This window comes from Entelurus aequoreus, linkage group LG07 (assembly GCF_033978785.1).
Source record: "Entelurus aequoreus isolate RoL-2023_Sb linkage group LG07, RoL_Eaeq_v1.1, whole genome shotgun sequence".
Classification (NCBI taxonomy): Eukaryota; Metazoa; Chordata; class Actinopteri; order Syngnathiformes; family Syngnathidae; genus Entelurus; species Entelurus aequoreus.
Window position 1 is genome coordinate 27,259,536 of NC_084737.1, and position 13,553 is coordinate 27,273,088.

General features: G+C 38.6%; 1 protein-coding gene across 1 annotated transcript in view; it reads left to right on the forward strand.

The window, feature by feature from the left end:
* The window catches only part of b4galnt1a (beta-1,4-N-acetyl-galactosaminyl transferase 1a), a 48,286-nt gene that overhangs the window by 8,615 nt on the left and 26,118 nt on the right, over positions 1–13,553 (forward strand). Inside the window, exons 2-3 of the mRNA XM_062053095.1 lie at positions 11,532–11,746; positions 11,862–12,044. Of these exons, the coding sequence (XP_061909079.1) occupies positions 11,532–11,746; positions 11,862–12,044 (398 nt within the window). The remainder of the gene's footprint in view (positions 1–11,531; positions 11,747–11,861; positions 12,045–13,553) is intronic.

Sequence of the window (13,553 nt, forward strand, 5' to 3'; positions counted from 1 at the left end):
CAGCCAAAAAAGAAAGGAAAATAAAATAAGAGAGGAGAGGGAGTTGAAGGGTCGACAATATGTCACCCAATATTTCCAAAAAAAAGGTGGGTTTGTTAGTTGTGGTGGAAAGTTGTGCATATTAACTTTGTCCCTGTCTGTGGTAATAAGCTAGCTCACTTTTCTCACCATGTTAGCTCAAGAAAACTCTGGATTTTTACATTTTACTGCTATATTAGTTAAATAATCAATCCAGTCAAACATTTATCAAGCTGTTCTTATTCAATAATAGTTGATCTCCCCTCTGTCAAAATGATGCCTCATTCTGAACAGTCAATTAAGTGCACCAGCAGCAGCAGCAGCAGCTGTCTGTCAGCCCCCAAGTCCCAGTGCCCCCACATGAGGAAGAAGGTGAGCAGCTGTGTGTGTTGAAATAATAATAATAAAAATAATATAATACAAAATATAATACATTTTACTACAGTCTCAAGAATCAGTGGTGCAGCAAATAAATGACTCAAAATGAATTCCATTGTATTCAGAGTGTTTAGTTCTTCTCCTACTGTACATGTCAACTGTGATGCTGTTCGTCTTTCAAAAATATGGTAATGATAGTCAAAAATACCATTAAAATGCATAATTGTATGTAAAATAGCATCAAAAAATGTTGCCGCTGTGTTGGGGGCCCTGTAAAGATTCTTTTCATGGGGCCCAAAATCCCTAGCTGCGTCCCTGCGTGCAAGCAAACTGAGGGTTCCTGGTTCGATCCCCACCTTCTACCATACTTGCCAACCTTGAGACCTCAGAATTAGGGAGATATTCAAGAGGCCCGCTGGGGGGATAGGGTATATATATATATATATATATATATATATATATATATATATATATATATATATATATATATATATATATATATATATATATATATATATATATATATATATATATATATATATATATATATATATAAATATATATATATATAAACTTAAATTCAAGTATTTCTTATATATATATGTATATATATATATAAAATAAATACTTGAATTTCAGTGAATTACAGCTATATATCTCTCTCTATATATAGCTGTAATTCACTGAAATTCAATTATTTATTTTATTATATATATATATATATACACACTACCGTTCAAAAGTTATTAAAGCTATTCCACAAACAATTTTGTGGAATAGCCTTCATTTCTAAGAACAAGAATAGACTGTCGAGTTTCAGATGAAAGTTCTCTTTTTCTGGCCATTTTGAGCGTTTAATTGACCCCACAAATGTGATGCTCCAAAAACTCAATCTGCTCAAAGGAAGGTCAGTTTTGTAGCTTCTGTAACGAGCTAAACTGTTTTCAGATGTGTGAACATGATTGCACAAGGGTTTTCTAATCATCAATTAGCCTTCTGAGCCAATGAGCAAACACATTGTACCATTAGAACACTGGAGTGATAGTTGCTGGAAATGGGCCTCTATACACCTACGTAGATATTGCACCAAAAACCAGACATTTTCAGCTAGAATAGTCATTTACCACCTTAGCAATGTATAGAGTGTATTTCTTTAAAGTTAAGACTAGTTTAAAGTTATCTTCATTGAAAAGTACAGTGCTTTTCCTTCAAAAATAAGGCCATTTCAATGTGACCCCAAACTTTTGAACGGTAGTGTGTATATATATATATATATATATATATATATATATATATATATATATATATATATATATATATATATATATATACAGTAGTATATATATATATATATATATATATATATATATATATATATATATATATATATATATATATATATATATATATATATATATATATATAATATAAAAAAGAAGGAGGATAGGGATGTTAAGAAATTATCGTTGTCGATGCCATTAGCGAATCCTCTTATCGAACCGATTCCTTATCAAATCTCTTTATCGAATCCAGATAGGTTGTTGTGTGTGCACTGAGTTCCAAAAGCCATAGATGTTATGTGACGGGGCCGGCACGCTGTTTACATGGAGGAAAAGCGGATGTGACTGAGGACAGCATGTGTACGTGACTGAGGACAGCATGCGGCCGTTAAAGGGTGAAGGTTTCAGGTGAGAGAGGACGCTAAAGGCACGCCCCCAATATTGTTGTCCGGGTGGAAATCGGGAGAAATTCGTGAGAATGGTTGCCCCGGGAGATTTTCGGGAGGGGCACTAAAATTTGGGACTCTCCCGGGAAAATCGGGAGGGTTGGCAAGTATGCCTTCTACCAACCTCGTCACGTCCGTTGTGTCTTTTAGCAAGACACTTCACCCTTGCTCCTGATGGGTCGTGGTTAGGGCCTTGCATGGCAGCTCCCGCCATCAGTGTGTGTGTGAATGGATGAATGTGGAAATAGTGTCAAAGCGCTTTGAGTACCTTGAAGGTAGAAAAGCGCTATACAAGTATAACTCATTTTACCATTTTTTGATGCTGCATGAGCCACTTCTCTTCACAAATTTACACCTTTGATTTCTACAGAGCCCGTAAAGGGACATGGATGTTTTGCGAGATCTCGCAAAAAGTATTGCGAGATCTCGCAAACGTTTTTTTTCCTATGTCAGTGAACCGGAAGTTAAACAGACACAGCAATGGAGGAGCGAGAGCATGCGGGAGCCTACCCATCTGTTGTGGGACCATAATATGATTGGATGTTTTTATATGTTAGGCCAATACTAAAATAGAAATCAATAAACTTCTCCCACGGATGATGGGTAGGCTCTACATCGCTTTGTCTGTTTCACTTCCAGTTCACCATCGCTGTCTGTTTTACTTCCGGTTCACTGACATAGGAATAAAAAATTTTTGCGAGATATCGCAAAATATTTTTTTCCCTTCATGTCCCTTTAGGGGGCTGCGTAGATTTCCATTCCTTTATACATTTATATAGTTATGTTTCTACCCCAGATTTGTTTGACTTTTTTTTTACATGCGATACATGATCATGATGGTTTGTGGAGTGTGCAAACTAGGGTTGTACGGTATACCGGTATTAATCAATCAATCAATGTTTATTTATATAGCCCTAAATCACAAGTGTCTCAAAGGGCTGTACAAGCCACAACGACATCCTCGTCAATGTGAATGACTATGAGAAACCTTGGAGAGGACCGCATATGTGGGTAACCCCCCCCCCCCCCCCCCCTCTAGGGGAGACCGAAAGCAATGGATGTCGAGTGGGTCTGACATAATATTGTGAAAGTCCAACACATCAGCGAGAGTCCAGTCCATAGTGGGGCCAGCAGGAACCATCCCGAGTGGAGACGGGTCAGCAGCGATGAGATGTCCCCATCTGATGAACAGGCTAGCGGTCCACCCCGGGTTTGGAGCAGAGTAGAAAAGAAAAGAAAAGAAACGGCAGATCAACTGGTCTAAAAAGGGAGTCTATTTAAAGGCTAGAGTATTAGTATTAGTATTAGTATTAGTATAGCAGCAAAGTGCAGTGAGGTTTGAGGTTGGGGAGGCACTGACCCACTAGTCAGATTGACAAATAGACAGTGTGACGCTATGTCACAGACTCACAAGTCAGATTTACAAACATGACAGTATGATGCAATGGCAAAGGCTCAAAATCACAAAAACATGCAGCTGAGATTGGCTTCAGCAACCCCCGCGAACCCGTAAGGGACAAGCGGTAGAAATGGATGGATGGACACAGTATGATGCTAGAATAAAACACTTCAACACACTTAGCACACAATTAACACAGCACTAATTGATACACACACATATATATATATATATATATATATATATATATATATATATATATATATATATATATATATATATATATATATATATATATATATATATATATATATATAATTTCTCGGGCACTTATTGACTGAAAGAGTGCGCACTTGCCGCTGATGTCACGTTATTGATGGGAAAATGCATTTTTAGACAATATGATTTGCCTGAGCGTCTTAGACACAGAGTGACAAGCGGTAGAAAATGGATTAGAAAAGACAGATTCTAAAAACTAATAATAAAAAATACAAATAAATAAAAGTTTTGTTTTTTTTCACTTGGAACTTCTCACGGGCTGGATTTTGGACGCTGGCAGGCTGAATCCGTCCCGCGGGCCGTAGTAAGGGGACCCCTGCACTAGACGGTATATCTTACCTTTACTTGTAAATTAAGTCCATTCGCCTTTCCTTCTGGACGAAGATCTCTATGACTTTGTTGTAGAAGTCCTCCTTTTTCTCTTTTTCTTTGATTTTTGAAAGTCTCTCTTTCTCAATTGAGATAATTGCCAGGGAAGAAAGTCGTCATTGGTCAGTCCTATTCTGACTGTATGTTTTGATTCTTTTCAATGTAGAAAACTACCTTTCCACAGACGCCGTTGTCTGCCATGTTATTTTAATCAGGACACACAGAATTTCCGCGATTTTGACCATGAAAATTATCAAAATATACAGGAACCACACCAAAATCACATAGAAAGCATAAACCAAAAGAGAAATATTAAAACTTATTTTATTACTTCGTTTTTGAACATCTCATGGTTAAGCCTTTTACCCCCCTGGTGGCAAGGTGAGGCACTGCCTCACTTGCCTTCCCTGACAGCACGTCACTGTAGTATAGTACCACGATACTATCATATTCAGTACTATACCGCCTCTGAAAAGTACCGGTCCGCTAGCCCCCCGCTTTCCCCCGGGCCCCTGTCGTCGTCACGTTGTGTCATTGCTGGTTTACGATCAGACGAGCATGTTCGGCAGTGCACAATCACGGAGTACTTACAAGCAGACACAGTCTGTAGACAGAAAAGGGAGAACGGACGCATTTTGGCTTAACAACTAACGATAAAGGTGAAGTTATAACACTGAAACGCCCACCGGAAGAGGTGCTTTAAGACATGGCGAGCTAGCTAGCGGCTAAAGTCCATCCCCAGTCGGCAGTGTTTCAGCTACTTCTAAATCACTAATCCTCGCCTCCATGGCGACAAATAAAGTACGTTTCTTACAAGTATCATCCCTGCAGGACGAGGAATAGCTAAACATGTTTCACTACACACCGTAGCTCACCGGCGTCAAAATCTAAACAAACGCCATTGGTGGATCGACACCTAACATCCACTGTACAGTAGCGTATCTAGTCGATACTACTATGATTACGTCAATATTTTTTGGCATCACATCTTCTTTCGTTTTTTCAAAATTTATATTATGTTTATAAACTCAGGAAATATGTCCCTGGACACATGAGGACCTTGAATATGACCATTGTATGTTCCTGTAACTACTTGGTATCGGATTGATACCCAAATTTGTGGTATCATCCAAAACTAATGTAAAGTATCAAACAACAGAAGAATCAGTGATTATTGCATTTGAACATAAGTGTAGATAGAACATGTTAAAAGAGAAAGTAAGCAGATATTAACAGCAAATGAACAAGTAGATTAATAATTCATTTTCTACCACTTGTCCTTAATAATTTTGACAAAATAATAGAATGATAAATGACACAATATGTTACTGCATACGTCAGCAGACTAATTAGGAGCCTTTGTTTGCTTACTTACTAATAAAAGACAAGTTGTCTTGTATGTTCACTATTTTATTTAAGGACAAACTTGCAATAAGAAACATATGTTTAATGTACCGTAATATTTTTTGTTAAAATAAAGCCAATAATGCAATTTTTTTGTGTTCCCCTTTATTTAGAAAATTACCTAAAAGTACTGAAAAGGATCGAAATAATTTTGGTACCAGTACCAAAATATTGGTATCGGGACAACACTAGTTCAAACTTACAGTTACTAACCTCAAGGGAAACTGCTGAACTAAACCATTCACTTTTCAACTTCCCCCTCTCATCTGCTCCAGCCTGATTAATTTGGAAACTGAGCTAAAGCAATCTGATGAAAAGGGGGATATATATCATTTCATCCATCTATTTTCTATACTGCTTGTCCTCATCCGAGTGGAGCCTACCCTTGCAGACTTGAGTTGAAAAGCAGGGTATAGCTCGGTTGGTAGAGTGGCCGTGCCAGCAACTTGAGGATTCCAGGTTCGATCCCCGCTTCCGCCATCCTAGTCACTGCCGTTGTGTCCTTGGGCAAGACACTTTACCCACCTGCTCCCAGTGCCACCCACACTGGTTTAAATGTAACTTAGATATTGGGTTTCCAGTGTTTCCCATAAACTGCCAAGATACCTGTGGCGGTGGGGGCGTGGATATGGGCGTGGCTATGGGCGTGGTCACCATGACATAATCGAGTAATTTGCATAATTTACTACAATGATTTGATTTTCTCTAAAAAGGCTAAAAAAATGTATACTTACTAATTAATAATAACAGTTTTGTTTTGAACGTCCATCCATCCATCCATCCATCCATTTTACAATATAATTACAACACTTTATGTACATATTTATATACAGATTTGAACAATAAGTTATTCACTGAAATATATTTATTAATTGTGGTTCTTACAAAAAATATTTCTTATAAAATATAAAAGCTAAAATGTCTCAAAGCTCTGCCCCTTTAATTAGTGCATACTAAATAATTTAACTTTAGCCTACTACTACAACCATATTATTTACCAGCAACATAAAGTGAAACAGAGGCAGAGGTGTCCTGCCACAGTCAGTAACAAATAAACAGAAAACAGTAGTGGTGGTAGATAGACACAGAGCTTCATCAAACATCTGATCCACTGATGAAAGAGCTCCAAAAATCTTGAACTTTAGACTGCCATCAGTTTTACTCCCTACACTTAACCATGTGTTTCCTACTGCCTGCAGACTTTGCACCCTTTGTTATATACACATGTTGTGTTTCTAATATAAATACATTTAATAAAGTCAAATACAAATAAGGCAACAAGAGAAGTATCCTACACTTCTCTTTTGTAAAGTAAATCTGAACAGCCGATATGGGCATCTACATCAACTATATGATTTGCCTGAGAAGCTGGAGAGGACAAAAAAAACAAAACATTTTTTATTTTTTTTTTTACATTTTTAAATTGTTTTTGTTTTGTTTTTTTAAAATTTGTGGCGGACGTAATTCTTTCGTGGCGGGCCGCCACAAATAAATGAATGTGTGGGAAACCCTGGGTTTCACTATGTAAAAGCGCTTTGAGTCACTAGAGAAAAAAACGCTATATATATATATAATTCACTTCCCTTCACTTCACGTCCTGTTAGCAATGAGTCAATAACAGGAAATCATAGACAAACAAGCATTCACTTTCACAGCCGTGGACAAATCAGTTGTTCCTATTCTGGCTAATATGCATGTTTTTGAGATCAAGGAGGAAGCAAGGAGAGCATGTAACCTGACACAAAGATCAACAGTCATTATATTTCCATGCACCAAATTAGTCAGACTTCTCAAATAGTGTGGCTCGAAATAGGTTTTAGCACAAAAATCAGATCAACACACTTAGATTATGTGATTGGAAACCGGTTATGTCAATCTCTGTGGCGGCCCAACATGACATTATTCACAAGTGAAGAAAAACAAACACGGGAAGAGGGTGTTCACACCAAAAAGCATACGTATTAAAGATATGAAAGCTCAAATAAGTGAATATTTTAAAGTGTATAGCTAGATAGTACTTTATTGATTCCTTCAGGAGAGTTCCCTCAGGAAAAATATGAAAATATGATCAAATAAAATAAAACTCCCTGTTCAATAAGTGTCAGAATTTGCTCAGAAATGACACTTTAGAGGGCAGCATGGTGGAACAGGGGTTAGTGCGTGTGCCTCACAATACGAAGGTCCTGGGTTCGATCCTGTGCTCTGGATCTTTCTGTGTGGAGTTTGCATGTTCTCCCCGTGACTGCGTGGGTTCCCTCCGGGTACTCCGGCTTCCTCCCACCTCCAAAGACATGCACCTGGGGATAGGTTGATTGTCTGTCTATCTAAAAATACCTCTGTAAAAATATCTCCGTCTCGTAATCCTTGATCACATTATTATCGTTTATCATTACATCCCTAGTAGACAACAATAACGAATAGCAGTAGATCACACAAAGTATCTCTGCCTCGATTTCATTCATTGCAAACATCTACAAGCAACTTTGTTGTTCATGTTAGAGATGTAACCATATGAAAATGTCATATCACGGTTAAAATTGTGACACAAATTACCACGGTTATCATTATTATCAGGGTGTTGTTAAATGTGCTCAAAAAGTACTTAAACACACACACAAATCTTTTGACTAAGTTTTATTAAAAAAATAAAAAATAAAAAACGTACATACACAATAAACTTTCTTGGCAGAAAAATAAAAAATAAAAAACGTACATACACAATAAACTTTCTTGGCAGAAGATACATAACATTTTGTTCTGGCTTCTTAAAGTAGTACTGCGCTTTTTTAGGGGAATTTGCCTATCGTTCACAATCCTTACGAGGGACAAGACATTTTATGTTTTATGTTTTTGTTTTGCATTCTAAATTGTAATTATTGGCTCGTTCTAGGTGGCTAGCAATGCAGCTAATGGGAGCAATCCATTCTGCCTCTAAATCACTCTAAAATGCATCCAAAAACTGCCAACAATACTTCATTTACCTTCCATAAAATGTATAATAACCAAACTGTAGTGACACTGTTATTGTAAAGGCAAACACTGAGGTACATAGTAACACATTGCCTTACGACGGCATGCTACGGCATTAGCGGAAAGCTAGCGTTTGCGTCAGCAGCTAAATGGCTTTTGAGTTTGTAATGCACATGTAGAGCACACAATGCTATAGGACACATATCTGTACTGACTAAAAACATGAACAATCATGTAACAGTCACAGTCATATTAAAGTCGCAGGACATCCTTAGCATGTTACATGTAATGCACACAATACTATAGGACACATATCTGTACTGACTAAAAACATGGACAATCATGTAACAGTCACAGTCATATGTACTCTCATTGTTATGTTGGATCCACTAGGGACTGCACATAGAGGGGGGGTTACCAACATATGCAATCCTCCCCAAGGTTTCTCATAGTCATCCACATCGACGTCCCTTGTGTGGGCTCTGTGCCGAGGATGTCGTTGTGGCTTGTGCAGCCCTTTGAGACTTTTGTGATTTAGGGCTATATAAATAAACATTGATTGATTGATTGATTGATATTAAGATCGCAGGATATCCTTAGCATGTTTATTCCTAGAGCCAACAGATCTTGGGAAAAAAAAGCCTTCATCTATGCTGCTTGCTGGTCTTGGAATGACTTACAGAGGGGTCTGAGGTTACTTGATCACTTTGGGGGAATTCAGTCCATTTTGAAGGATCGAGGAAACTACTTCTATTGAGCATTGTACTTGATTTTAAATTGCTTTTACTGAAACATTTGATATTTTATGGACCTATCGTGTGTTTTTATGTTGTAAGTATTTTATATTTTTAACTGTGTTGTGTGACTGCTGCTGTTGTTGTTGTTATATATATTACTGTAACTTTGTTTTGCTGTCCTTTTTTACCTTGTTACAAACGTAAATAAAAGATATTGATTGATTGTATCTGTCAAGTATTAGCCCACATTTTATGTTTTGTTTGTACACAGCTAGCTCAACAATGCCCAGTTGTCCATCCCCCTAAGGGATTCGCGTCAAGGGCGTTGGATGGGGTGTGGGGTACAGTATGTGTGTGTGGCGTATATTTTTTGTGGATGCATGTGTGTGTGTAAGACTGCTGCGTGTCTCTGTTCCGCGGCCTTGGTGTCGTGCAGTCGCTAGTCAGTCCAAAGTCAACAACAACAAGTGTGTGTCCATGAGACAAGAAGGGAGTTTATTGTGTCTTCGCCACACTGTCCTTCGGGAGAGTCTCGAAGCCAGGGAAACAATCCAAGTTAGAATGTTTTGTATGCGAGTGAAATTAAAATGAACTTTTCCCTCTAAATTGTCTATGACTGATCCTCGAATGTCGAGTGGATCGAGTTAATAGTGTGAGAGTCCAGTCCATAGTGGGGCAAGCAGGGGATCATCTTGAATGGAGACAAGTCAGCAGCGCAGAGACGTCCCCAACTGATGCACAGACTTTGAACAGCTAGCGTCTCAATATGGTCACCTGATAACCCCTCCATGCAGGAGAGGGGGGCAGAGCAGAAAAGAGAGACGGCAGATCAACTGGTCTAAAAAGGGAGTCTATTTAAAGGCTAAAGTATACAAATGAGTTTTAAGATCGGACTCAAATGCTTCTACTGAGGTAGCATCTCTAACTGTTACCGGTAGGGCATTCCAGAGTACTGGAGCCCGATTAGAAAACGCTCTTTAACACGCAGACTTTTTTTGGGCTCTGGCAATTATATCGTATCGAGTTTTCCATATCTATGCTGTGCACACGAACATAAAAAAGCGGAAATGACGCAGTATCCAAAGGTGGAGCCTTTTATATATATTAATAATTACATTTAATACATTTATGTATAATGTTAATATGCTTTATAAGAAATTAAGATCCATGAATAATCAATTTGTTATCGAATCATAATGGAATTGTGAGGTGCCCAAAGATTCCGTCTTCTAGTAAATACATTACAGTACTTTTAATCAGTTGATAGTGACCCTGTTAAGTCCATCTATCCATCCATCCATTTTCTACCACTTGTCCCTTTTGGGATCGCGGGGTCATTTTGGAAAATTCTATATGTCTTACTTTGTGGCAACAGTTTTTGGAAGAAGGCCTTTTTCTAAAAATAGAATTATGCTTTGTTTCCACTTGTGGTTCTGTATTATCTTCAGTACCAAAACTTATAAAAATGTATTGTACTTGGTGCACACTTTGGTGTGGTTCGTTTAGCATTATAAATAAATGATAAATGGGTTATACTTGTATAGCGCTTTTCTACCGTCAAGGTACTCAAAGCGCTTTGACAGTATTTCCACATTCACCCATTCACACACACATTCACACACTGATGGAGGGAGCTGCCATGCAAGGCGCTACCAGCACCCATCAGGAGAAAGGGTGAAGTGTCTTGCCCAAGGACACAACGGACGTGACTAGGATGGTAGAAGGTGGGGATTGAACCCCAGTAACCAGCAACCCTCCGATTGCTGGCACGGCCACTCTACCAACTTCGCCACGCCGTAGCATTCACACTAGTATTTTTCGTCATGGTGCTTTAAAGGCTGCGTGCTTAAAAATAAAAGGTGAATTAAGCAAATTGGCCCCCATATAATTTGATTGTAGGAGTAAAATGTTTGAACACTCTTGATGTAGAACATTTTCCCAGGGGAATAAGAGCTTCCACTCCCCGTAGGAGTAGCGGTAAGGTGTCCTTTCTTTAAGTACACTTTTTGCCGTGCACCTCCTTTATTTTTGTTTTATTGGCACACTGACAAAGACATTTTCGAAACCGTCTGTGTTCAGTAGCGCCTGCACAGTTTCTTTCAATCAATCAATCAATGTATTACAATTTTTAGAAGGACACAAGTGTTGCTGGTCTTGTTTTTCTTCTCCCAAACTTTTGTCCATAGGGAAGGGACTTTTTTCCAATTTGTTAGCTTCAGTCTTTGATAGCATGCATGTATTTTCATTCTAGATGCGTTTGTCCTCTAAGAAGTGTCTTGGACTGCTTGTGATTAGTGGCTCCCTGCTGGTAGTGCTTTTTAACACGTGGAGCCCTGCAGCTCTCTCAGGAGTTGACCTACGGCCCGGGCACAACGTTGGAATGGAGACCGTCATCATGGAGAAACTTCAAGACCTCTTGAATAAATATAATGATATTTCCTATCATATAAAGGAAGATGTGGCATGGTGGGTTTAGGTCTAACTGTTTAGTTGTGCGCTGGTTTAATGCTGGTCATTTAATATTTCCTTTCCAATAGTCTCTTGAGTTAATGCTGGTCATTTAATATTTCCTTTCCAATAGTCTCTTGAGAAGAAATTCATGTGAATGTGTGGCTGATAAGGAGACCCTTAAGCTGCCTCTTTCCAGTCTGCTGTTCCCACGCGTGAAGGCCCGTAACGTGGACCAGGTCTTCTTACAATCACACCCGGACCCCTCAGGTGTGAAGCGTCACAGAGCTGAAGAGTACATCAGTTTTCAGAAAAGGTAAAGTCTTATTTTGATATTCAGTACATGTCTATACACTAAATTAGTCCAATTTCTGAAATAGTTTGGCTCTAAATAAGCATCCTACAACCCATGGAAACACCTTAATCCGAATGTGTTGGGTTTTTGAAAAGTTGGACTAACACACCTGGATTATGTGATAGAAAACCAGATCTCTCGAGTGGGTGTGTGCTGCCAGAGGGGGACACTTTGTATCGGGTATGTGCCGGTCTCAATCAACGTCCAAATATTCCTTCGAAACAACTTTCTCCCGCCAGTCTTTCTTTGCTTCGGAACTGCATTTGTTCCAAGACCTTCTTGGGAGTAGTGCCATCTTTGTAGCGCAATCTAAGATAATTGTTTGATGCTGTTTTCTATTTAACATCAGCATAGCCATTAGAGACGTAATATTTGTACAAAACCCAAAACCAGTGAAGTTGGCAGGTTGTGTAAATCGTAAATAAAAACAGAATACAATGATTTGCAAATCCTTTTCAACTTACAGTCGTGGTCGAAAGTTTACATACACTTCTGAAGGACATGATGTCATGGCTATCTTGAGTTTCCAATCATTTTTACAACTCTTATTTTTTTGTGATAGAGTGATTGGAGCACATACTTGTTTTTCACAAAAAACATTCATGAAGTTTGGTTCTTTTATGAATTTATTATGGGTCTACTGAAAATGTGACCAAATCTGCTGGGTCAAAAGTATACATACAGCAACAAACATGACCAATTTTGGTGATGTAGAAAAGTTACAATCAAATCAAATTAGCTTCATTGCATGGCCTCTTAACTTCATGTGAGTGATTATGATTGACGACACCTGTTGACCTCTCTGAGCCCATTTAAATAGGGCTCATGTGATGCTGTCATTAGACTCGGTTACAAACGCGACAATGGGAAAGTCAAAGGAACTCAGCACAGATCTGAAAAAACTAATCATTAACTTGAACAAGTCCGGAAAGTGATTGGGAGCCATTTCAAAGCAGCTTATGTTCCCAAGAGCAACTGTGCAAACAATTGTTCGTAAGTATTGAGTGCATGGCACAGTTTTGTCACTGCCACGATCAGGAAGAAAACGCAAGCATTCACCTGCTGCTGAGAGAAAATTGGTCAGGCTGATCAAGAGTCAACCAAGAACCGCCAAAAAGCAGGTCTGCAATGAATTGGAAGCTGCTGGAACACAGGTGTCAGTGTCCACAGTCAAGCGTGTTTTGCATCGCCATGGACTGAGAAGCTACCATGTAAGAAGGAAGCCCTTGCTCCAGAAGCAACACCCTAAGGCTCGTCTAAAGTTTGCTGCTGATCCCATGGACAAAGATAAGACCTTTTGAAGGAAAGTTCTGTGGTCAGATGAAACAAAAAATTAGCTGTTTGGCCACAATATATATATATTATATGTATGATATAATATGTTTGGAGGAAAAAGGTGAGGCTTTTAATCCCAGGAACACCATCCTACCGTCAAGCATGATGGTGGTAGTATTATGCTCTAGGCCTGTT